This window comes from Meles meles, chromosome 9, assembly GCF_922984935.1.
Source record: "Meles meles chromosome 9, mMelMel3.1 paternal haplotype, whole genome shotgun sequence".
NCBI classification, from domain to species: domain Eukaryota; kingdom Metazoa; phylum Chordata; class Mammalia; order Carnivora; family Mustelidae; genus Meles; species Meles meles.
Window position 1 is genome coordinate 109,680,503 of NC_060074.1, and position 25,982 is coordinate 109,706,484.

Below are 25,982 nucleotides of genomic sequence, written 5' to 3' on the forward strand. Positions count from 1 at the left end.
AGTGGATGAAATCTTTGTTCACATCTGGGTCGTGGAACCAGAACCAGTTTGATCTCAATTATTCTGGAGGCCACCTTGTATAAATTCTGTAGTTTGTGGAGGAAGGACAGGACACAGCCTGGAGGAGGAGGCTTCTGGGCTGGGACCATTGCCCGCTGGTGGATGCTGCACTATAATTGTGATGTGCCTGCTTTAAAAGCTAAGCAGGCTCAACCTATGTTGTATACAGTTTGTCCTCAATTACCATTTACTGAATTAAATTTGTGGTATGATCTTCATGAAGCATGATACAAAACACACTAATTCCAGGACACCTCTTGCAGTGAAATCTCAGAAATATGCTTCTTCTTTTCATGAAATCTTTGACGATTCATTTTAAAATATAAATATGCTCTTGAAGAAGAGCACAGTAACTAACCACCAAACATCATTACATCATTAGGTTATCAGTCAGTTAACATCTCCTTTCATCAGTAAGAGTTTCGTTTTCTGGGATGTATACATTTTGCTGAAGAAGGTTAAATTCATGAAAAAAAAATACCATGTTGAGAAAAAAACACATATAGAATAGAATTTAAAGGTCTAATCACTGAACATATTTATTGAGTTTCTACATTTCCACATCTGCGGCTCTTTGTCTAGAATGAAGCTTCACCACTGACTATGGAAACTTGGACGAGGGGCTTTACCTCTCTAAGCCCCAATTTCTTTATTCTCTAGCATGGAAAATAGCATAGTTCCTGTTCTCCAAGATCATTGTGATATGATCATCACAATAGCGATGTGCTTGAAGGGCACAAAACCTGGTGCATCCCTGAAGCCCTATGAGTGTTAGCAGCATGACGGAGGAGGACAGTACCGTGTCCTATCGTCTGGGACTGAGTTTACACAGATGGGGTCAAATGTCAGCTCTATCACTTTACATTTTTTGTTTGTTTGTTCATTTATTTTTCTCTGTTCCTTAACCTTTGAAATGGGAGTAGTAGCACAAATGATGTTTGATTGTCATAAGGCACTTAAAATAGCATTTGGTAATACTAAGTCATCTTTTCTTTTTTTTTTTTTTAAGATTTTAGTTATTTATTTGAAAGAGAGATCTCTGACTCTCAGAGACAATGACAGAGTTAGTGAGAGAGATAGCATAAGTGGGGAGGAAAGGGAGAAGGGAGCCTGATGTGGGGCTGGATCCCAGGACCCTGGGTTCATGACCTGAACTAAGGCAGATGCTTACCTGTTGAGCCCCCCAGGTGCCCCCTAAGTTATCTTTTCATGATGAATATGATATAGGCAGTCCATGCCTCACACAGTACTACAGAATAGTAAAAGTGACCACACACACTGCACCTGGGACAAAGTTCTTAATAACTCATGAGAAAAAATTTGGCAGTTTTTTGACTTTTAATTTTTTTCTACAGCATTAAAAGCTCTCTTGGGGAAATGAAAAAATAGAAAAACTAATATCTGTTTAGCACAATGTCACCTAAAATATTAGGAACATTGAAAATTAGTGTGCTTGTAAAAAATGTATGAAGAGTAGTTTTCACAGTGCTTGCTTCGTGTTACATGGCAAAGAGGGAGGAAGTATCTTTTCTAGGCCATGGTTAACTGTCTTACCCCTACATTTGGATCAGCTTCTAACATTTTATCCTTTGTGCGTTCAATGACATGAAATGTCTTGGAGCGTTCCTTTAATGTGAAGATTTCTACTAGTAGCCCTTCCCCTGGGACATTGTCATTCTTTTTGTCACAAACCCACTTCTTCGTCTGTATCGAATTATATCACCTTCCCTAATTTCCTGTGGCTGCAGGTCTAGAGTCTGTCAAACAGCACATGTCAGCATTTCCATGGTCAGCTATTCCTTTGTATGAATCCCTTTGCAGCTGAGTTTAACTTTCAGTGTTGTTTTTTTTTTATTTCTTTGCTGTATATTCATCTTTGTTGACCAATTCCCCCTTTTTATCTATTTTTAGAAAATGTCACATGGCCTTATCATTGAGAGATGAAGAAGTGACACAACTCTGTGCTTTGCTGTCTGTGTGGGAACTGAGTAATAGATGCCCCCGTGACCAATCTCCAGTAGATTTTGAAAGAAATGATGTGATTGGTCACTAATTATGCTGAGCATCTGTAATTTACATGTTTGTTTGTTGACTGAAGAGCTAGCAGGAGAATTTGTACTTTATTCAATTATTCTCAGTTAGTCCACTGTGGTCACTGAAACTTGAATTATGTTGCTTGAGGACTGGTGTGACTTAAATTGTGATAATTGAAATTTGTGCATATTAGAGATATACAAAGTGGAGACTTTGCAATCACCAACTTTACTGAATAGAAATATTTAAATGATAAAATTACCACTGTTATATAGCCATTAAAATATTAGTATCTAAGTATGTTTTAAAAATAGAAACAGAACCACTTTAATATTCACAAAGAATGTCCCTATGTGCATTGTTTTCCTCTTGCTGCTGTTACAAATTGTCACAAACCTGGTGATTTAAAACAACATAAAGTCATCATATACTTGTGGAGGTCATAAGTGTTATATAAGCCTTATGAGGGTAAAATTAAATAGGGCTGTGTTCCTTTCGGGGGCTTCAGGGGCAAATCTCTTTCCTTTTCCTTTTCCTTATAGTGTCCCTCGCATTCTTTAGCTTACAGACTTGCCTCAAATTGTTGAAACTTCTAAGCAAGAAGTTTCTCTTATCACATCCCTTGTTACTGCCTTTGACCTTCTTGCCTCACTGTTATATGGACCTTTGTGATTACATTGGGTTTACCAGGATAACCCAGAACAATCTTTGCCTCTCAACACTCTTAACTAATCAAATCAGCAAAATCCCTTTTCCCACATAAAATGACATATTCAAGGTTTTGAGGTTTAGGACATAGACATCTCTGGGGGAATATTATTCTCTACCACACGGTAGGTCTTAAAAACCAAACCTTCAAAATATGTATTACGATCAACTCATTTTCACCTATCAGGCTGAGGGCTAAAGAAATGAGGTGTGTTCTTCATAGTTAACATGTCACAAATGTTATTTTAATGTGTCCTACTTACGTAATATAAAAAAATCATCGATTGGATGTTGGGTGACACTCTAGAGATTCAAAGACAAATATATCCTCCCTCCCCAACAAGGTCCTAAGAACAGCATAGCTAGCATGGTGCCAGCTTCCCAGAAAGTTGAGGTGCCAGGCCCTTGGACCAGGCCTATCCAGTCACTCCGAGGGGCACACAGCCACAGAACAGACTTCAGGCCTGTACTGGCCTCTGTCCCCAAGGTGCTGCTCTCCCTTACCCCAAACCCAGGCCTTGGCTCAGTAGACCTAAAAATGGCTCTTCCTTATAGAGGTTTTCTGTAGCCTCACCATACCATAATATTTCCATAGTATACTAATTCATTGTCTAAAATTATAAGACAAACCATTTTTTTTAAAGATTTTATTTATTTATTTGACAGAGAGAGATCGCAAGTAGGCAGAGAGGCAGGCAGAGAGAGTTAGAGGGAAGCAGGCTCCCTTCAGAGCAGAGAGCCCGATGTGGGACTCGATCCCAGGACCCTGAGACCATGACCTGAGCCGAAGGCAGCGGCTTAAACCACTGAGCCACCCAGGCGCCCAAGACAAACCATTTTTTAAATTAAGCAAGCTGTGCTGGAGACTTAGTTATTAAGCTCTGGTGTGTGGGTTCAAAGAGATAGTATGGTACATAAGAGGAAAAATGTAATGGAAGAGTCAGGAGTTTTAGTTACAGTGACTTTGAATCCTTACAAATTTACTTTTCTCATTACAGAGAAGTTATAATTCTACACTACTCTGTCTTTTCCAACTCTTAAAGCTAATGTATGCCATTTGTCTGTGTGAATCTTTGCCACTCAATCTGATAGATGCTCAGTAACTAGTACCTGTAGTATTATGGAGCGGTATTTCAGAGGTCATCCTGAATGACATGGGCATATAATAGTGTCTGGTGTGATGAGGTATGTGATACAAGTTTGCACCAGAATAGATGATAATTGACAAAAAAAGAAAAAAAATTGCAACATCAAATATAATCATCACCAATGGGGCAATTTTGCCTGTTTCATCTTCATTCGGTCCCTAAAGAATAGCTCTATTATTCCTTATTTAGAGCAGCCAAATTTAGGTCACTCAACCTAGACATCAAGATATTTATAAAAGGTCAACAAATAGCTTATCAAAAATAACTGCTTTTTAAACCGAATATGAGGTGGGACGGAGGATTTTTAAAGGTGGAACTTTTGTTTGCTGACATGACGTTGTTATTTAATGTTATGTAGATGGGCTCTTATGTCTGTACGCGTATGTATTTACGTGTGTGTAAATATGGCTCTTGCTTGGCTTCCGGAGATTGTTGGTTTGTGTGTGTGCAACTCAGTATTGGTGATCTACTCACCATCCATTTTGATTTAATTCCCCCTTCCTAACAAAATTCTGGTATATGACCTCACTAATATGAGGAATTTCAGAACCAAGACAGAGAATCATAGGGGAAGGGAGGAAAAAATGAAACAAGACGAAACCAGAGAGGGAGACAAACCATAAGAGACTCATAATCATAGGAAACAAGCTGAAGGTTGCTGGAAGGGAGGGGGTGAGAGGGATGAGGTGGTGGGTATTGGATATTGGGAAGGTAGTGCTATGGTGAGCTCTGTGAATTCTGTAAGACTGATAAATCACAGACCTGTACACCTAAAACAAATAATACATTATATGTTAATAAAAAATGAAAATAAAAATAAAATCACCATATGATAGAGAAAAAAAAATCTGGTTTTATTCAAACATTCATGCTCTTCCATGAAGTCATGTGCTTCTGGAAAATTTTCCTCAATCTACAGTCCTGGAGGATACTTCCTAATTGGTCTGAAGCAGTGGTTTTAAAGGTTTGGTCCAGGGGTCATTGGGAGTGGGGCTTGGGGGATCCTGGGACCTTCTTAAAAAATTATTTTATTTTATTTATTTATTTGAGTGAGAGAGTGACAGAGTGAGAGAGCATGAGGGGCTCAGTCAGAGGGAGAAGCAGACTCCCCATGGAGCTGGGAGCCCGATGTGGGACTTGATCCCAGGACTCCGGGATCATGACCCGAGCCGAAGACAGTCGTTTAACCAACTGAGCCACCCAGGTGCCCCGATACTGGGACCTTTTTAGAGAATTCACAATATTAAACCATTTTCATTTTCATACTAGAGATTATGTGTCTTTGTTAAGTTCTCTCACAAATGTAAAATGGGTTTTTCAGGGGCTGCAAGGTGTGTGATAATATCTCTACTCAGACAGCTAATGGGATCTGTGCTCTGAGGTTTTGTTTTAAAATTTCCTCAGCTTTCATTTCTAATACAGGAGTTATTGATAGATACAAAAGGGTTATGTCTATCCAATATCCTTTTCCAAATTTTTAAGAGTAGAAATGGGTCTTGCGACCAAAAACAGGTCTTTGAACTGCTGGTCCAAGCAAATGACGATGGTCCATTTTCACTGCCAGAGATTGGAGTAGGCATGAGCACACGACACAACCTGTCCAATTAGAGGAAGTCTGAAAGGTAGTGGAGTAGCTGTGTTTCTGAGAAAAGTTTCTTTTTTTTTTTTTAATTAAGATGTATCTACTTATTTTATGCAGAGAGAGAGCATGTATGTGGAGGCGAGGGGCAGAGAAGGAGAGAGAGACTTAAGCAGACTCTGTACTGAGCATGATGTCACCACCCTGAGATCATGACCTGAGCTGAAACAATGGGTCCAAAAAAGAGTGTTTCACTTAAGGGGCTTTGCCATCCAGATGCCCCAGGATTCTTCATTCTTAAAAAGAAATATAGGATGAGGGATGAGGCAGTCTTTATTTCCCACCCACTCCCCCAACCCTTGGACTTGACTGGATCTGGATGTGGGTGATGGTGTGATGCCTGGAACTGTAGAGCCACCTTGCTCAAGCATGAGGTTGGGCAGCCACAGAGGAGGAGCCCTCACCTTCCCTGCCCAGAGTGCTCCTTGCCTCATTTAAATCTGTGAACAAAGAAAGAGAGAGAGAGAGAGAGAGGAATAACATCAAAGCACTAAAGGTGCTCAGGATGGCTTTTACTCTTCTTGGTGCTTTTAACTCCAAAGTAGCAGTTTCATATCCTAGTAGAATATATTTCTCTAGGTTATTTTGGGACTCTGTTAAAAGATTTTCTGTTAGGGGCACCTGGGTGACTCAGTGGGTTACAGCCTCTGCCTTCTGCTCAGGTCATGATCCCAGCATCCTGGGATCGAGCCCCACATCAGGCTCTCTGCTCAGCAGGGAGCCTGCTTCTCTCTCTCTCTCTGCCTACCTCTCTGCCTACTTGTGATCTCTGTCTGTCAAATAAATAAATAAAGTCTTTAAAAAAAAAGATTTTCTGTTAGAACAGGCAAGACTCCAGTTTTGCTTATTTCCTTTAACAGAACAAACAATATAGGTACAAATTAATACATGTGAGTTTAGTTCTGAGCCCATATCAAATGATTAGTACCCCAGGAGGAATTATTTTTGTTTCTTTGAATCCCAAAGAATGGACTTTTACATTGGATTGCAAATTCCAGTATTAAAGTCAGAAAGGTGATTTTTCTATGGAAAACAAGCAGAATTGACATTGGGGGTATCATATCTAGAATTCTTAGATGGATACTGTTGCCAAGGTTTTACCGATTCAGTAGTCACTATCCCTCGTCCATAGAGGTGCCTTTGCATCAGGCACATAACTAAGCAACCCAATTTAATAGTGAAAAATATAGTTCAGCTACTGAGTTGTCCAGTTCAAATAATGAATTTTTAAATGGTAGAACTTTTGTTTACTGAACTAGCCTGGTTATTCTTTAGTCTTCTTGTATCATTATCATATATATGTATATATGTATGTCTGTATTTTTACTCAAAGAGTCATGGAAGACCTATTATGGGGAGACCCTGTGCCATGTGCAGTCTGTTAATCATCCAACAGATTTATTTAACAACCTCTATGTCTGAAATGCTATGTTAGAAATCGGTAGTTAGTGGTAAGCAAATAAGTGTGCTTTCTTCATAAAAAGTGTTGTGTAGTGCATGAAAGCTAAACCAATAAACACACACACAATTACAAAGTTTGAGGAAATGAACTAGAAATAAAGTCACCAGGTTTCAGTGCTAAAGACTAAGAGGAAGAGAAGGGAACATATGCTTCTTGGCAAGGTGTCTAAAGACGTGCTCACCGACAAAGGGACTTTCAGAAAAAGAGGCTGCCATACGGTGTTTGGAAGATGCTTCCTCAGCCACGTGAAGAACAAATTCATAGGCCCTGACTCTTAAAGTCTATAGGATCATTATGAAGAGGATGGACACTAAGACACATAGCAACCAAATGTACATGGCCACTCAGACGCCATATGAATAGTACATTTCGCTCTAGATAACAAGGTGCTGAAATAATGAGGAGGCTATTCCATGTGCACTCTTGGCAGAGCTATACGAAATATTAATGGACTTGGCTGGCCTCATCAAAGAGAGTTCCGCACAACATGTCTGAATATGAATGTGAAAGTAAAGAAACTATATGCTGATCAATGGCCAGAATGAAGAAGTTTGAAATGGATGTAAATATCTCCGATTAGGCTGCGTTACTGCTCATGTTAGGGAACATGTATTTTTTCATTCATTAATTCCTTCAAGTCTTTATAAAACACACAGAGTGTGTGTGATGGGCACTGTGTGCTAGTTAATGAAGGTGGAACTCTGAAAAGAACAGTGCTCCCTAAAGCAGGAAGCTTCCAATCTTGTCAGGGGACAGACTTGTAAACAATATTGTGAAATAAATAAGGTCATAGAAGTGAAATGCCTCCTTCTGGCTTCTGCCTATCCTTCTAACATCATCTTTTGCTTTATTTATTTATTTATTTATTTACTTATTTACTTACTTATTTGACAGAGATCACAAGAAGGCAGAGAGTCAGGCAGAGAGAGAGGGGGAAGCAGGCTCCCCACAGAGCAGAGAGCCTGCCATGGGGCTCGATCCCAGGACCCTGGGATCATGACCTGAGCTGAAGGCAGAGGCTTTAACCCACTGAGCTACCCAGGCACCCTCTTTTGCTTTATATCAATAATTACTTTTTTTTTAAGATTTTATTTATTTATTTGACACAGAGAGATCACAAGTAGACAGAGAGGCAGGCAGAGAGGGGGAAGCAGTCTCCCTGCCCAGCAGAGAGCCTGATGTGGGGCTCGGTCCCAGGACCCTGAAATCATGACCTGAGCCGAAGGCAGTGGCTTAATCCACTGAGCCACCCATATGCCCCCCCCCCTTTTGCTTTAATTTAAAGCAAAGTTAACCTGATTTTTCAGTGTTTTAAATGTGCTGAACTTCCTTATTGTAGGCCTTACACAGGCTTTACTGGAACACTGCCCAGTCACTCATGCATGATTATTGTCCATTCATCATTTAAGAATTTATTTAAATACATTTATTCTAAGCTATCTTTCCTAAATCAGTGTTTCGCAGTGTGGTCCATGAGATATCCATATCATATGTGACTAACAATGTGCTTTAAAAATGCAAATTCTTGGGTATCTCCACAATAGACCAACCTACTGAATGATTAGAGATCCCCCCCAAAAAAAGTTATTTTCATACATTTTGCTGGAAATTCTTTTACACACTGAGTTTGATCTCCACTGTCCTAAACTGTGTTCAGGATATTTTCTGTGCTCCCATAGCCACAGTGATCTGCCCCTACCATAAGACTTACTGCCTGAAACCGTTGGGGGGTCTGTTAAATAAATCCTTCAAAGTAAATGAAAACTCACAGAGGTAGGGAAATGTCTGCTTGCTAACAATTGTTAAGTCCACTCTTTCAGACTGAATGGTTGCCATGGGTGGCCAATAAACAGATGTAAGTTTTACTGTGAAGGGGCAGATATTTTCCATGTATTTAAGGGACAGAAAACCCTTCTAGGCAGAGTGTGTGCCTGTTTAGGTGTTCAGGTAAGACGAGGTAGTTCAGATTGTCTGTAATCCAGATGGGTGGGTGGGTGGAGGCAGATGAGCCAGTGACTGGCGGTAAGTCATGCTACAGAGGTAAGGTTTCTTTTCATGTTATCAACAATAAATACCTACAGAAATGTGTTAAGTATGATGTAATGGGGAAGAAAAAAAAAAAAAAAGAAAAAAAGGAGAAAGTCCAGGAGACCTAAGTTCCAGGCCTGGGTTGGCCAGGGACTCCTTAAATTTGCTGTAGACAATTTCTTGATCTTATGTCTTGGTTTTAATAACTGGTAATTATACATAGCTATCTCGTACTTTGTCACTTCACAAGGATGAATATTTTCATAAAGTATACAAAATGAACATACCATGAAAAGCATAACACATTAAGTAAATGCCAAGTATTTTTTTAATACTGTTTATTATTCCCCTTTAAGGGTTAAAAGCTTTATCTGTAGGCTACAGTTCTTAGCCTTTGGATAGTCCTGGTAGTTACATTTTCAGACTACTTCTGTCTGACCTGAAAGCCACAATGAACTCTTGATGGAAAAACTCTTTACTTATATATACTGTTCATACATTCTATTAATATAATCTTCCTTTATGTTTTATGTTGGTACAACATTTTACTCTTATAAGCTCAGGTTGAGTGGGTCTGTATGGCTTGTATTTTGACACTTTAGGATTCAAAAGTCATAAATGGCTTTTGACATATAGCAAATGTCATGTTACATCCTAGAGCTATGTCTATTTTTGGCAAATTGCTGATCTTTTCTCCTTTTTTTTTTTTAATCCAGAATAAACTTCCTGCCTAAAATTAGCCTGGATTGGCTCAACTAAACTCTTAGTGTCAAATACTTATGACCATGTGAAGAGCTGTACATTCTGTGGATGAAAGAATCCACTTCCTTTAATAGAGGGGCATAACTTTTCTTTCAAAAGCTGAGTGTTTCCAAATTAATGTAACAAGTCAAATTTTTTGTTTGTTTCTTTTTTTTTTTGCTTTGTTTCATTTATTTATTTTTTACAGTATTTACCATAGCCAAGATATGGAAGTAACCCAGATATCTATGGGCAGATGAATGGATAAAAAGATGTGTTATATATGTACAACGGAATATTACTCAGCCATAAAAATGATGAGAACTTGCTCTATGCAGCAAAATGGGTGGACCTAGAGGGTAATATACTAAGTGAAGTAAGTCAGAGAGAGAAAGACAAATAACATATGACTTTATTTACATATGGAATCTAAAAAACAAAAACAAATGAACAACCAAACAAACAAACAAAAAAAAACTGAATCAGACCCATAGATATAGAAAACAAACTGGTGGCTGCCCGAGGAAAGGGAGATGAGTGATGGGTAAAATAGGTGAAGGGGGTTAAATGGTACAAAATTTAAATTAGATAATAAAGAAGTCACAGGGCTGAAAAGTGCAGCATAGAGAATGTAGTCAATAATATTGTACTAACATGTGACAGATGATAACTACACTTGCGGTATGTTCTAAAATATGTAATTATCGATTCACTATGTTATATACCTGAAACTACTGTACTATTGTATGTCAAATCAATTTCAGTTACAAATAAAAAGAATTAAGGTGTCTGGGTGGCTCAGCTGGTTAAGCATCCAGCTCTTGGTTTTGGCTCAGGGCACATGATCTCAGGGTCATGAGATCCAGCCCAGCATAGGGCTCTGTGCTCAGAGGGGAGTCTGTTTCCCTCTCTCTCCCTTTCCCTCTGCCCCTCCACCCACTTGAGCTCTCTTTCTGTCACTCTCTCTCTGTAAAATAAATAAATAAATCCTAAAGAAATATAAAGAGTAAAGGAGATTGACAACAACAAATTAGCATTGCTATCTCCATTTTCTGGTTGTAGAAATTAAGTCCCAGAAAGGTTTATTTAGTCAGTAATCCACAGAAAGTGGTGGAGATAGAATTCAAACCAGGTGTCTCCAGCAGAAGGAGGTTAACTGACAGGAAGAGTTAAAAAAAATAAAAAATATCCTGTGTTTCAAGTTATAACCTGAACTATAGTTGAGCCTCAACGTCGCCACATTGTCTTTTTTAAATCTTTTAACATTTCTAAGTGTCAGTGTCTTCCTTTGTAAATTTTGGATAGTAGTAACAAATATCTGGAAGAGCTTTTGAGGGAAAAAGAAAAATACTTTAAAACCAGTTATTGCATAGTTACATAATAAGTACTTGTAACAGATGGGACCCCTGAGTATTTGTAGCTTTTAAGTTTCTTTTAGTAAATGATTATTCCCTACCACATATTAGTTAACAAGGCTATTTGAAGAAAAAATAATTTGGAGTCATCTAATATATATTTTAATTGATTAATTAATTAATTAACCTCTTCATATATGTAAAGATCTGAGAAATCATTATATCTGGCCGCATACTGGGAGTATTTTCTCCTATCAGGGATTTTTATCCTCTTCATTTCTTTTCAGAAACATCTCCAGGCTTCCATCTTTACTATACACCTAGAATAAATACACTTCAGACATAAGACTTTATTCAAAACATCTCTTTCTTTAAGAAGAAAATGTCATTGTCTGTCATTTCCCCCAATTTATCCATGTGCTTTTTCTTGTTCCTGGAGCTTGTATTCCTAGCAGTCACTAGAATGATGTCCTCCAAGGACCTTGCCCTGATCTAGGGATCTTTCTAACTGGGTTCTCGGAATGAGATCTGGCACTTTTGACTTAGACCCTTAAGGCATAATGACAATGACATGTCACTTTCCACTGGTTTGAAATCCTACAATGCAAAAACTTCATGTCAGTTTCTGCTTTTCTTCTCCTGTCTTCTGCCTCTTCTTTTAAATGCTCTAATCTCTAACTTTACCCCTTGAGAACTACCAATCAGTAGTGAATGTGTATTTGGAATTATAGCAGGGTACAGTGAGTTGTAGTGCCATTTGGCAAAAGTACGCTGTCTTCATTTAAAAAGGCTTTTTGGCCTGGGAAACTGTTACATAACAATATTCAAAAAGTCTCTTATGAGAAAGTCTTTTGGAGGCCATACTGAGAAATAAACATAAACATATGTGTGATCCTTTAATGAGTAACAAATATGTACCACTACTATAGGATATTTATTGGAATCTTTGGAAATCAGTAGTTTCCTCCCCCTGCTCCAATGTTCTTTTACTTTTGAAGAAGTGTCACTTTACATCTCTGTTAAATTTTCATTATCATTACCCGGAAAATTCTCATGGTATCTCTGACATGTAATGGTAGGAAGAATAATGATCCACAGAGATACCCAAGTCCTATCCTCAGAACCTGTGAATATGTTAGGTTAAGTGGCAAAGAGGAGTAAGGTTGCAAATGAAATTAACGTTGCTAATCAGCTAGCTTTAAAATAGGGAGAATAACTTGGAACTTTTTTTTTTAAAGATTTTATTTATTTATTGGACAGACAGAGATCACAAGTAGGCAGAGAGGCAGGCAAAGAGAGAGGAGGAAGCAGGCTCCCTGCTGAGCAGAGAGCCCGATGCAGGGCTCAATCCCAGGACCCTGGGATCATGACCTGAGCTGAACCCACTGAGCCACCCAGGTGCCCCAACCTGGAACTTTTGAGTGAGCTCACTGTATTCACCAGAGCCTTTAAAGTGAAAAAAGGAAGCAACAGGGGAGAATTAGAAGCAGGAGTGACTGCGGAGGAAAGACAAAGACATGCAACAGATCTGGCTTTGAAGATCTGGGGAGAGGGCAACAAGCCAAGGAATGTAGGTGGCTCATGGAAGCTAGAAAAGGCAAAAAAAAAAAAAAAAATGGATTATCCCCAAAGCCAGCAGCTTGATTTTAGCCTACGGAGACCCATGTCAGACTTCTACAGAATTATAAGACAATAAATTTGTGTTGTGGTACATTGTTTAATTTAAATTGTTTACATTTGCAGTAATTTGTTATAATGGCTGCACAAAATTGATACATATGGTTTCTTTGCTTCTCCAGTAAGAAGAGAGGGATGATAAACTAGTGAGATTTATATGGGTGTTGAAGGCAGAATATAAGCACAAATCTAGAGAAGGTATTATAAAGGGTTGTTAATTCCTCCTTTCCTTCCATATTCTTATCACATGTCTTTTTACATGCTACCAGAATACTTCTCACTTGGAGATACATGGAGGCACTTTGACCATTTACAGATTTGAAATAAAATATAATCCCTGCTGCGTAGAAAGGGAAGTCCTTGTCTTCTTACAGAAGATAAATAGATTATGATAATACAATAACTATTTGAACCATCTAGGTAGGTTGAAACTGTTACACCTTAAGAAAAAAAGAAGCAGTTCATGTGTATTGAAGTTTTATGTAATTGTGTCTTAGCAATTTGTTCAAATGATCTTTGCTAAAAGAGAGAAAGGGGCTACTGGTAATCTTAATACCAATCTTGAAGAAAATAAGATGCTAGATCTTGCTGTGAGTCATAAATGATTGCCTCTTCACCTTTTACAAAGACTCAAAGATACTTTGGGATATTGCTATCAGAAAATCAGTGCCCCCCAATCAGTACCATGAACAGAACTAAGCAGGTGAAAATCTTGAGTAGATGGTCAGTTTATACAGTCCACATACAACACTGAAAGTGAGAAACTTCTGGAAGGACCACTTGGACTTCTGTTCTCTTTACCTCTTTTCATTTTCTTTTTACTTGTGACATTTTTGAGTGCAATGTAATGAGCACTGTAGTGTGCTTGAACTAATCCCCAGCATCCATAGATAAATAGTGACGGGGATAATGAAAGAATTTTATAAAACATCCAGAGTGTAGAACAGATTTATTAAGTCTTTGTTACAGTTCATAAAATATATGAATGAGAATTTGGAAGTTTGAAATATTAATTCAAAGCAGAGATGGCCCTAACAGTTTTCCATGATATGTGGTTGATAAATTGATGCTTATAGTGTAGGGTAAGGTTTGGGGAGAGAAGGTGAGAAGGAATGGTTTCCCTTACTCAAAGAATTGTAAGGTAAGTTCTGTAATTTTAAACATTATTTAAAAAGGAGATAGAGCATAATTTGAAAAAACAAACAAATACAAAACACAGGCGTGTCTTTCATGTTGCAGAGCATGTTGGACTGGATTCTGTAGTTGCCAAAGCCAACACCCTGGGTTTTGTTGGATGCCTGTCTTCAGTCCAGTATAACCAGGTAGCACCCCTGAAGGCAGCCCTGCGTCACACCACCATTGCACCAGTGACTGTCCATGGAACCCTGACGGAATCCAGCTGTGGCTCCATGATGGATGCAGATGTGAACGCAGTGACCACAGTTCACTCTTCATCAGGTACACAGGAGAATACTCAGGGGACTGCCTTCTTCTGGTAGCACTACTTTTGATATCTTCAAGAAGTTCTAGGTTGAAGGCCAGTATTACACAAGTCCTTACTTTATATATTACAGGTAGTTGAGAATTGTGACTTGTTTCTCATGGTTGAATTTTGTATGTATTGAATATAATCCTACTTTTAATAGATGAGTAGTTAGAACTCAATAGTTAGTAGTTAGAACTTAATATCCATATATATATAGCATATATATATATATTATTTATTTATTTATTTTAGGGTCAGAAAGAGGAAGGCTGGTTGTTGAACTAATGTAATTCATGTAATTAAAATCAGTCTTCCATAATAATAGGAAAGTCCCACACTATTATCATCCATAAATCTCTTATTTTACTACTTTTATTTTACTAAAACACCTTTTCTGTCTTTCCTTAGTCACCATCATCATAGGTGTCTTGAAATATCCCTAGGATTTGTCTTAATCAAGTGTGGTAATCAACTGTCAAAGAAGTTATTAATCATGAACAAAGGAAGGGGACTGAGTTTTCCTGCTGCCTACTCATCACCAAGCTTGGTATTTTCCTGGCAGTAGTGAGGTATAGTAGAAGGAAAAAGAATGGGACAGTTGACTAGCCTTGATTTGAATTCTGATTCTGCCATGGATAACTTCTATAACTCCAGACAAGTTACTAAATAGCTTCAATCTAATTTCCTTATCTGTGAGGCAGGAAAAACAATAGTCACGTTGTAGGCATTTCCTTGAGGATGCAGGGATACTGATGGCAGATGCTATAGGTCTTGAAAATCCCATATGTGTTATATGCATATGGGTATCGTTACCTCCTTTTAATACATTTGCAGATTTGTTATTTAAAAATGCATCGAACTTACTGTCACCAGGCCAACAAGTGGCAGATCAAGATTCAAAGCCAGGTCTCCATGCCTTCAAATTTGATGTTCTTTCTTCTTCTACCATACATGTTAATGTACGTGTAGTGAAATGCCTCTCTCTGTCAGTGAGGGTTTCTTGGGGGTGTTAATCCTCCAGCACTTTTGTCTTTCCCTGTCAATGGACTCCGGATCCTTGTGCAGCTAAAGAAACCTCTGAAGCAGAAATCATAGGTATGCTTGAGGTAAGAGGCCATTGTCATGAGGAGGGAGAGTCCAACAAAGCAGAAAGGGACCTGTAGGTTAGGCCAAGAAGTAAACTGTAGGCAAAAGCAAATATGGGTGGGTTCTACCAGCATCTGTCTCAGCTATCTTATAGCTGATATAGAAGCTAATAGTTACGGAACGATGGGGTGAAAGTTATATACCTCAGAAGCTTTTTTGTGTGTATGTTTGTTTAGGTTCCTAAAAAAAAAAAATTGTAAGCTCACAACTGTTTGAGAGCACTTGGTCTAATCCACAGATGTGTCATCTCAAATCCATATTGTATACCTCCTTCCTGTATCCGGAATGAGGAGTGAAATGCCATGTCTTTTACTCCTTGCAGATCCCTTTGGGAAGACAGATGAGCGAGAACCACTCACTAATGCTGTTCGAAGTGACTCGGCCGTCATTGGAGGTAAATCATTCCTTATTGCTGAAAGCAGAGGGGTCATAAACGATTCTGTACTTGGGAGAAATTTATTTGATTCCTTCCTTAATTATAGCCATCTAGTATCCAGAACCCTGCATGATCTTCCAGACCATGAGCTTTTTCATGAATAGTCATGGACGTGATCAAAGGCACCCTTTTCTCTATCATCCCCATCACCATGGACTCATCCTGCCCCGATCCATCAGGCAGCTGACTACTGAGTCAACAGCTGGAACTTTTACGTGGTGACAGGCAGCGTGCACTCCGTTCATCTCATCCAGTTGTCAGTTTTCCTAAAGCACAAACAAAGCACACCCATAAAACATATGGGAGGAAGCCATGTTGGGTCAGACAGATGGGTGAGCCCCAGTCCTGTTGGTTTTCTCCACCAAGGGATGTGGGTTGGCTCTAATGAGCAGGGTGAAGCCCACAGGAACAGAGTTTCCAATCCAGCAGCACATATGGTTATGGATACAGATCTTCTCTGCTCTGCTGTGAGCTCAGCTCTCCTTCCTTCCTCCCCGTCTTTCCATTTTCTCACTGCCTATTGGTCTCACCCCTTTTTACCCTGCCACAGCTTGGATGCTGCCTTCAGTAACTAATTTTTTTTTGCCCCCCACCACCCCCGGGACTTGCAACACAGAATGGTTCCCAAACCTTGTTTAATGTAAGATGCCCATGAGAGACTGAATTCACTGCAATCCAAGAACCATAGCCCTAGAAAGTACCCCCATTGCTGCCTCTGGCAGGTTAAATTAGCAGATCCACACCAGATGGAGTTCTTTTAAAAGTCAGCAGTATCCATTCATTTAACTTCGATTTAATGAATCTGAGCTATGGGTCAGGCCCCGTGCTGAGCATAGGAATACATGGGGGAAAGCCATAGATGCTGTCCACAATGAACTCACAGCAACAACAGAACTAGAAAATGATATTTTGAGGGAGAAAGTGCAAATGCTTGTGGGAGCACAGAAGTGCACCATTATAATGCAGTTGTGAGGAACGAAAACCACGGTAAGGAAGTTCTTAAAATGTCTGACTTGAATTTCTGCATCAGGGAAGAGGGTCCAACCTGATTTTTGTTTGGAAGCAAGAAACACAGGAAAGAATGTAGTGCCTGTTTCTCATCCTAAAATTTCACATTTGACAGGGGGAGAAAAGACTTGTGACTGCTGACATTTTCCCACCCAGTTCCATGCTTCTGTGAGCCTCTAAGAACAGGAAAGGCATCCCAATCCCTTGGGAAAACTCCTCTAACTCTGAACAGTCTGTGTACTGAAGGAGTGGAAACTGATTTCATATTTTATGCCATAAAGCTGCACTCTGGTCAGGGGAGTAACTCACTTCCACCCAGTGTATTCACAGTTGTCAACTTAGGTGGTTTTACTCTGCCTTATTCTAAAATAGTCAGGGAAAATGCTGCATAGTGGTTTCTGAATATTAAAAAAAAAAAAAGTATGCAGTCTTAATCATGGCCCCAGCTCTAAAACAAATCAGGAGAAAATGTGCAGTCAATATAATTAACTCTTAAATTCCCATGCTTATGTAAATCAGGATACAGGATGTCCAAAACTATCTTTCTAAAAGAAACGTATTTCGTCACTATCCGTTCTACTTAGAAAGAAAAACAAAAGTAGTAAAATATGTGCTTTCTTGGGAATAAACTTATATTTGAATATTATAAATACTTCTCTTATTTTAACGTTGAAAATCCTACGTTCATATATAGAACCATTCTCTCTTTAAAAGTCACCAGATCCTACATTTTCACCCTCTTTTTGCTGACTTTGTTCTTCGCATCCCAAGAGGCTTCTTGGCAAAGGTACAGACCACCTTCGAGTCAGCGAGGGCAACTTGCCGAGCAGATGCAGTAAAATCACATGCAGTCAAAGCAGGCAGAAATCTGACCTAACTGGAAGAAGACTGTCATTTCAGTTGACTCTCAATCTCTGAACAAAGGAGGCATACTGTCTCTGAGCTGTCCCATGCCTAGCAAAGTGCACACCCTACATGTTTGGGAAGTTTGTCATTATTAACAAAACATGTTCAGCAAAGCAAACATATACCTTAATGAATTTACATCAGGAGAGCATGTTTTGAAGTTTGGGACACTTCACCATGGTTCTCCAGGGTGCTAAAGTAGTTCTGAAATACTCAGTTGCAAGAAGTGGGAAATGATTAAACATGACAAATGTGCTAATTAAATGATTCTGTCGCATTCTTTAAATCAAGTCTTGAAGAAATAATTAAGAAGTCCTTTGCCAGTCCGAGTCCATGTTTATATGATGGCATCTCTGATTTACACTGGTTTTCTTCCTGGCCAGTCTGAAAGAGGAGATTTTTTTAGTAACTAAAGACTGAACACATTTCAGCTGGACTTCAGTTCTGGGCATGCGGCAGAGTTTGTTGTTTGGTTTCCTTTATTTCTTTCTCCTAAGTGGCTTCCCTGTTTATACTGAATCACCTCTTTTGAGGGCATGATCTGATGTTTTCCTTCTCTCTTTCTTTCCTCTTTATCGACAGGAGTAATAGCGGTGGTGATATTCATCATCTTCTCTATCATCGGCATCATGACCCGGTTCCTTTACCAGCATAAGCAGTCACACCGTACTAACCAGATGAAGGAGAAGGAATACCCAGAAAATTTGGACAGTTCCTTTAGAAATGACATTGACTTGCAAAACACAGTGAGCGAGTGTAAGCGGGAATATTTCATCTGAAAACCTGTAGGGTCACCTAATATTCTCTTTTGGGTTGTTGTTAAATATTTCTTCTTTCTCCTATCGTTTAATTTTGGTCATTCTCCTTTTCCTGTATGTTTGCCAGTTATTTTTGGCACATACCGGTATCAACCACAGCATCTATTCCCTTGATCCAGTCCAGAAGACCAGGCAGCTATGGCCACTGCCTTCCTTTCTGACAAACTTGTTGTGGTGATAATGATCACTTAAGAGACTGACTCCTCTAGACAAAGAAGAGACACATGTGTGCATATGTGCATATTTAGTTCTGTATTTCCAGTTTCTAAGTAAGATGCACTCTTTATTTCCACAGCCGTTCTGTCTCGCATTAAACCTCAGGCTTACTTTGAACCTGAGCTCTGTGACTTAGGCGTATGACACTCATCCTTGACATCCTCCCCCACCTCAAGTTCATTCCTACCAGGGAACTCAGGGTAAAGAAAAAAGATGCTAAAGGCCTGGTTCACTTCAGTGACACTTTCAAAGGAATAAAAGAGGTTTGTTTTGTGTTGATTTTACTTACCATAGGACACCCATAGTCCTAACTCATCACCTTTTTTCACTTTGACTCTTATCCCCTGAGTATTTCAAATATAGGATTCCTGATAGTAGTGAGCTATCCCTTTGCTCCTTTCGTACCACTCTCTCCTGGGGCGGACACTTTAGAACAGCACACGATAGCATAAACCTGGGGGAAGCATGGGGAATAGTAGCTTGAAACTAGAAGGTAAAAAAGAAAGCTGCTAGGAAGTAGATGTTCTATAACTTCACAAATTCCTCTTCCAATTTTGTAAGAAATGTTAGATAGGTTATTCCTGGAATTATTATACAGAGATATATCTATACAGATAGATAGATCTCTCTATCTATCTATATATGTATTTCAGCATTAAAAAAAATTCTAATAAAAGTCTAAAATAGTACCCAGTTTCATGAAAGAGCTTAAACCATCTTAACTGAGCTTTAAAAACAAAACAAAAACAAAATAATAGTTTTTAAAAAAACTGCATGAAAGAAGAGAAATACCAAGAAGGATTCTTCCCTTCCATCCACTCACCAAAGATCTGATGAATAAAGTGAATGCAGGTTTCATGTTTTAGGGCAAACACAATGACCCCACCTCTGTCCACAGAGCCATTCTCTGGAAGGCTCTGAATATACTGATTTATGGGGCATTATGGTTTGTCTAGCGAACCCTCACTGCTTAGTTTGAGGAGTCCGTAGGTTCTACAGTACATCACATTTTCAAGTCATCTACACCCTATGGATATAATGGCCCCCCGCACACATCTTTTTATAGGCATAGACTCCCAGATAAGATGATGGTAAGTTGCAGGGTCTTTGCCCCTCTTGATAACAAAGCTTTGAAGAAACACAGTTATTCCTTCAAAAAGGCATCTCAAACTCATCTACAAGGTAGTACTAAGAATCCTGATGATTTTTGCTATGGCAGTTGGTCTAACTCTTTGCCTCTGGGCCACCCTGGAGAAAAAGAGAAGAGGAAAACAATATCAATCCTCCAGAATGCTGGGAATGCCAGTATAATGATCCACAGATGTGGAAAGTACTTGCCGGTTCTCTTTACAAGACAGATTCGGTTTGGGAAACAATTACCACATTGCAGTTTGCCAGCCTTGACAGTTAGCAGAAATTCCATCTTGCTCTTAGAGTGTCTGTTGCCTCTGATTATTTAACACTCCCCTGCGTGGTCAGGCTCCCAATACGGAACTCATTAGCTCCATCTCATTTCAAATCCATTTCAGGGTTTTCTTTCAGTGTCTGAGCACATGGGTAAGGATTCGGCTTGTAATCACATTTCTCAACTTTAAAATATTCTAAATATACATTCTCTTCTTAAAACTTTCTGTGGATTCTTAATCACTCCATTATATGATTTTTTCTAGTCTATTTATTTAAAGTGATTCCAACATGGGCATTTTTCCCCTCTAGCTTTTTAAAATTATATCAATGATCCATTAATAAGAGGAACGATCTTTAAATATTGTTTGCTCCTGCCCTGTCCACCCCTATTTCCAGTTTTCACTTTTGAACTTTCTATTTCCATAAAAAGACTGTATAAATCAGCTTTTTGCTTGGGTACATAGTCCTTTGTCCCCTGAAATAAAAGTTACCATGAAGTGCAGTAGGTTTAGCCTGAAGCATCTCCAATAGTGAAGTGGAAAGGCAAAGGAAGGTGTGAGTAATAAAACTGGAAACCCTCATTATTCAAGTCTCTGAAAAGCGAGGACTCTATTTTGCTGACATAGTGCTGATAATAGGAATGGAGAACCCAGAGTATTTGCTTTCCTCATCTACCTGCATATGCTCGTAGGGAGCTGTGTAGGGTAAAGAATCTGTGAAGCTCTATCCTTGCCACATCTGCACCGCAGAATCCACCAGCACGCCTCCCTGCACACGTAGACGATGTATACATACACATGACGACGTATCACAGACCTAGAAACCAATGCCAAGACAGTGCAATCTACTCTTACAAGTAGAGTCTCAGGGCTAAACCGGAATTACTTTTACAGGGTTGGATTGTTTCATAACCGCACCCCAGAGAACACTAACTTTCACTAGATGTATGTGGAAACAAGCAAGCTGCTCCCTCCAAAGCAAAACACAATTTTCACTCAGAAATAAGTGCTAACTCTGCCTGTCTTTCCTCAATGGTACTAAATCCATGTAGTCTTGTGCAGTTGCTCAAGTGTGTGAGTGTTTGGATCTTTGAGTGATTATAATCTAAAGCAAATAGTCATTGAAAGCATTCTGGCCCCTCCTTAACCACTGTTTTCTGCTTGGGTAATCGAGGTTCCTGACCTGCTCCACCAGCTGGACCACCACAACGCTCCACTGGAACCCTCAGTCCTTGTAACTGGTGATTACAAAAAGATTTTATGGAGTGTGGTCCCTTTACAGAAAAACCAAAAGCACCTATATGCAATTTCACACTCTAAGGGAGATATTTTATTGATATAATTCCCAACAAACAAGCCTATTTACATAAGCAACAGTACATTTGCTTACCCTAAATTATATCCAACACCCACCATATCACTCATTGTGCATGTAGGTTAACTGTCGTGGTCTCTATGAGAACTCATCTAGAGCATTAGACATTTCTCACTTCTCTAGATATATATTTATGGATCTATTCATTCTAAACTTCATATGGGAGATTTATTTTAAGGATCCTGAGCCTGATTCTATGAAAGTTTCTGTTCTCATTAGTAATGACAGAGGTGGTACTCATCTGACTTCTACCCTCTGTTAGCCCCAGGCCCACCACAAGGTAGCAGGAGCAGGATAAGGAACAAAAGAAATAGATTCTTCCCTTTCTTAATTCATTATGACTTATTTATTGAATGCCCAGTACTCCAAGGGTTGCACTAGACATGGGCTATACACATATAAATTATACCTTGTTCTTGACCTTGGAGGGGCTCAAAGTCTATCAGAGGAGGTACATATTGTTCTATAGAATGTAGAGTGAAGGTCCTGAACCATCATTTTTGCAAAGATTTGGCTAGACATCTAAATGTATAAATTTTGGGAAAATATTCATTATTTTTTCTTGTATATTCTACTTGAGTAAACTGCCTTGTTTCTCTTCTTCAAAGCAAATACCTATCTATTCAGATACTTTTCTGTAGAGGGAGATGGATTAACTCTTTAGGAACAGCAGGAAATTATGGTCCTTGTCTGTAAAGTACCTTGGAGGAAGCTCAATTCTCTCCATTCTTGCTTCATTTCAGGTTGGGGTATTCTGAAAATCCTCCTTCCCATCAGTCAGACCTGACAGTGATGGCCTGGGGACTCTTTGTGGGATAGGGACAGCAATCTCCACTTCCACTCCCCTCCTCCTCTTTTTTCTGTTCTTTTCAAGCCACGTGTTTATGACCTCTTGTGTCTCATTTGCTCTTCTGAATGCCCTTTAAGGTGTCTGCTGTCCTTCCACCGCTCCTAAAACCCTTCTTTGTCCCCACGAACAATCTCACTCTACTTAAAATGATCTCTGAGAACTAGATGAAGTGTCTTCAAGTAAATAACGGACTACAAGTTGTTGTCCATATAAGTGAGGTCTCACCTCTGTGACCTGAATGAATTTTTCCAATCCGGAAAGTCACACCTGTCTCTTCTCTGCAGGAATCTCATTCACTTAGAGGAGCCACCCTGGGAAGCTAAAAACAGAGTGTCTTCTCCAAGATATTCAGGGAAATAGAAACCAGGCTGTTGAAATCTTTCTTTAAAAAGCCTTGACAGTTTGTCCACGAATGCCCTGGGTTCCTTTGAATTCCCCCATAGCTGCAGTCCATCAAATCCACATTGTAACACCAGCCTGCCAAGGAGAATTTGAGACAGTGTGTAGCTCTGCTACTCATTTTTCTTTAGCCTAAAGGCTTTGACATACTTAGGCTTCAATTGTCCTACACGTCACATGTGGATCAAGTAAATAAAGACATTTCCTTGTTTTTGCAGATGTGAAAGTGGTTAATGGAATAAGGTGTAAGCAAACCCCAAACTTTCAGAATACATGGAGGATAACTGAGTGCTATTTCATGTCTCTCATGCAATTTGAAAATGTTTTCTTGAAAAAAACACTTAGTGTAATTGAATTTCTTCCACATATTGTTCTTGTTTCTTTCTCAACCTGTCCTCTCCTCCCTTCCCCTCATCAACCCCCTTACTTGGTGAGCATATAGTTTGTAGATTTGGGTGTCCCCAATTTTCATCTCTGCTCCCGCAAATCCTGAGTAGTTGGACCTCTTAGAGGGAAAAACAGTATAAACAGACACATACATAAAGGCTTTGTAAAATAGGGCTGTTAGTCCAGGTTTCTCCAGGATGTCACATATACACATCTGTTCAGTAGGGATAGATTTCCTCTTGAGTTGGCAACTGTTTGAAACCTTCCTATGAGGTTTTAATATTGAACTCTTGCTTTGTTTGAGTGATTTTTCTCTTATTTTGCACTAAGGTACTCTGAGGAAGAACAGAAAAGCACATTTTTTTAGTGAAATATTGTACTTTGTAAGCTAGTTGTCTGTCTTTTGTAATGTTTATAGACTACAAAGTGGCTGAGCAGAGATGAGCAAGGGTAAAGGCAATAGTTGGTGTTGGTGTTTTGACCACACCCGCTGAGAACATGCTGAGGAGGAGGAGGGAATCTGTGGCAATAGTTGGTGGCCCTCTCAGGTGTGGAGGGTCATTGCTCCCACCATATATCAGTGGCAGCAGCTCTTCCCACTTTCTTGGCTCCTAATTCAGGAGTCCCTTCAGTACATTTAGATAATTGTCTTACACATTAGGGAAAGAGGCAATATCATGGGGTATGCATGAAGAATTCATTACCTACCTTTGCATGACATTTTTTTGATCCTTCCCAGCCCTACACCAACCACATCTTTTTCTTATTCAGTATTTTTATTTCATCAACATTTTCCCAGAATGCTGTAGTGCTATCACCACAATGATATACCCTGCTCAGGTTGAACACCCAGACACAATTTTAAGGGAAATAAACTGTCAAAAACTCTTTAGATCCTCTGTCCTGAATCAAAACTCACATATGTGGAAGGCTGGAGGTCCTGAAATCAGTCTAGGGGTCCTTCTTTCCCCTTCATTGGTCCTGCCATAGAATGACACATTATAAAAAGATGTCCTACTCTCCATCCCTAACAATGAATACTACCAGGAACCCACCATCTAACAGTACTTGGGAACACTGGCTTTCTCAATCATTCCCAGTGACGGAAAATTTTACAAAATACCAGGATAAAATTGGGAGAGTAGTACTAGACCATGACCAAAGGTGAATCTAATTGTTTCATCATTAAATCCTGGTCTTATTTTCACTTGCATCATGTTATTTCATGGTTCAGATGCCAGCATTAGCCTCCGAAGATACGAACAAGGTTCTAGGCATGCAAGAGAAGCATTGCATTGCCCTGCAGACTCATTGGAATGCCCATAAGTAGAAACTTTCAGTGAAACTTTGAAGGATAATATTATCAGGCATCTGCCTAGTCATATTTTTCCATTATAGTCAACCCCATCCCAAAGGCTTTACATGAAATATTAACATAGTCTCTTCTATTTGAATGGCAGTGTCAACTTATGTAACCTTGCCCTGCCTTAAATATCCATGCAAAAAAAAAAAAAAATACCAAACCTTGCTTTAAAGCAGCATAGTTATAGTGTAAGAGGGACTTCCCATTTACGGAGGTCCAGCACCAAGACTTTTCTCCTCTGAAACTGGTAGTTGGCAGGCTCTCTGATACCCTGTAATGTCTTGGGCTGTCACTTCCCTTAGCCAACAGGAAGAGGCAAAATGTGTCCAGGGTTGTCACTGGGGATACAAATGCAGGCTAAAGGGGAACCAGGAGTCTGCCTCTAGGATTAAATACATAAGCAGTCAGCAAATATTTTCTGATAAAAGGCTGGATGATCTATACTTTAGGCTTTACAAACCAATAGTCTTGGTTGCAAATACTCACTTCTGCTTTGGTAGCAGGAAGTGGGGCAAATATAGACAAAGAGGCATGGCTATGTTCTAATAAAATTTTATTTACAAAAAAACAGGCAATAGGTCACATTTGGCCCGTGGACTGCAGTTTGCGGATCTCTACATCAGAACATTACCATGCCCATTTTAGATGGGAGATCCATCTCTCTCTGGCATGCAGTGGCCCTCTTTTTTGAGGAATGAGAAGGAGTGGGGAGATTATTTTTTGACAAACAAACAATAAAATGCAAAATAACCTCTCCCCCCAAAATCTATATGTCAGACTTTTTCTTATGGCAAAAGCACAAAACAGGTCACCTCCTTTTGTAGATCTGCCAGAGTCTAGCTTTTCCTTTGGACCTTCTCATTTTTATTCTTAAAAGAGAATCCCAAGTGATGTTGCCTCGTTCCAAGTCAGTTTTGTAGACCACGTAACATGTCTTAATACACTGTATGGGGAAAAATAAAAGTTAGCCTTAGATTTCTTTGTTTTCTATGGTTACTGTTGTACAGAAGGAGGACTTAAACTGTAAATAATGTATATTTAATAAAGAGAGAATTTTGTATGATTTTGTGTGGAAGCCAAATGTCTCTTGCTGTGTTTTCTTGGGTTAATGAAGAGTCAAACAATTAATCCCTTAGCTGCCATTTTTATCCCTTAGACCATTAACTCCCAGAACAACATGGCCTGTGGTGTTGTTGGAGAAACATGAAACTCCCACTCCCTGGGTTTATTGATTTCAAGAAGCCTGAAAGTGCTGTCATGGGCTGTCTCATCACTCAGCTGAATTATACTCGCCTGCATGCCTGGCTCCAATGTGTACAAGAGTAATTTCATTG

General features: G+C 39.3%; 1 protein-coding gene across 1 annotated transcript in view; it reads left to right on the forward strand.

Moving 5' to 3' along the window:
- CNTNAP5 (contactin associated protein family member 5) overlaps positions 1 to 25,723 on the forward strand; it is an 848,385-nt gene extending 822,662 nt beyond the window's left edge. Inside the window, exons 22-24 of the mRNA XM_046019554.1 lie at positions 14,092 to 14,310; positions 15,807 to 15,878; positions 18,417 to 25,723. Coding sequence (XP_045875510.1) covers positions 14,092 to 14,310; positions 15,807 to 15,878; positions 18,417 to 18,613 — 488 coding nt within the window. The 3' untranslated portion in view covers positions 18,614 to 25,723. The remainder of the gene's footprint in view (positions 1 to 14,091; positions 14,311 to 15,806; positions 15,879 to 18,416) is intronic.
- The last annotated feature ends 259 nt before the right edge of the window (positions 25,724 to 25,982 follow it).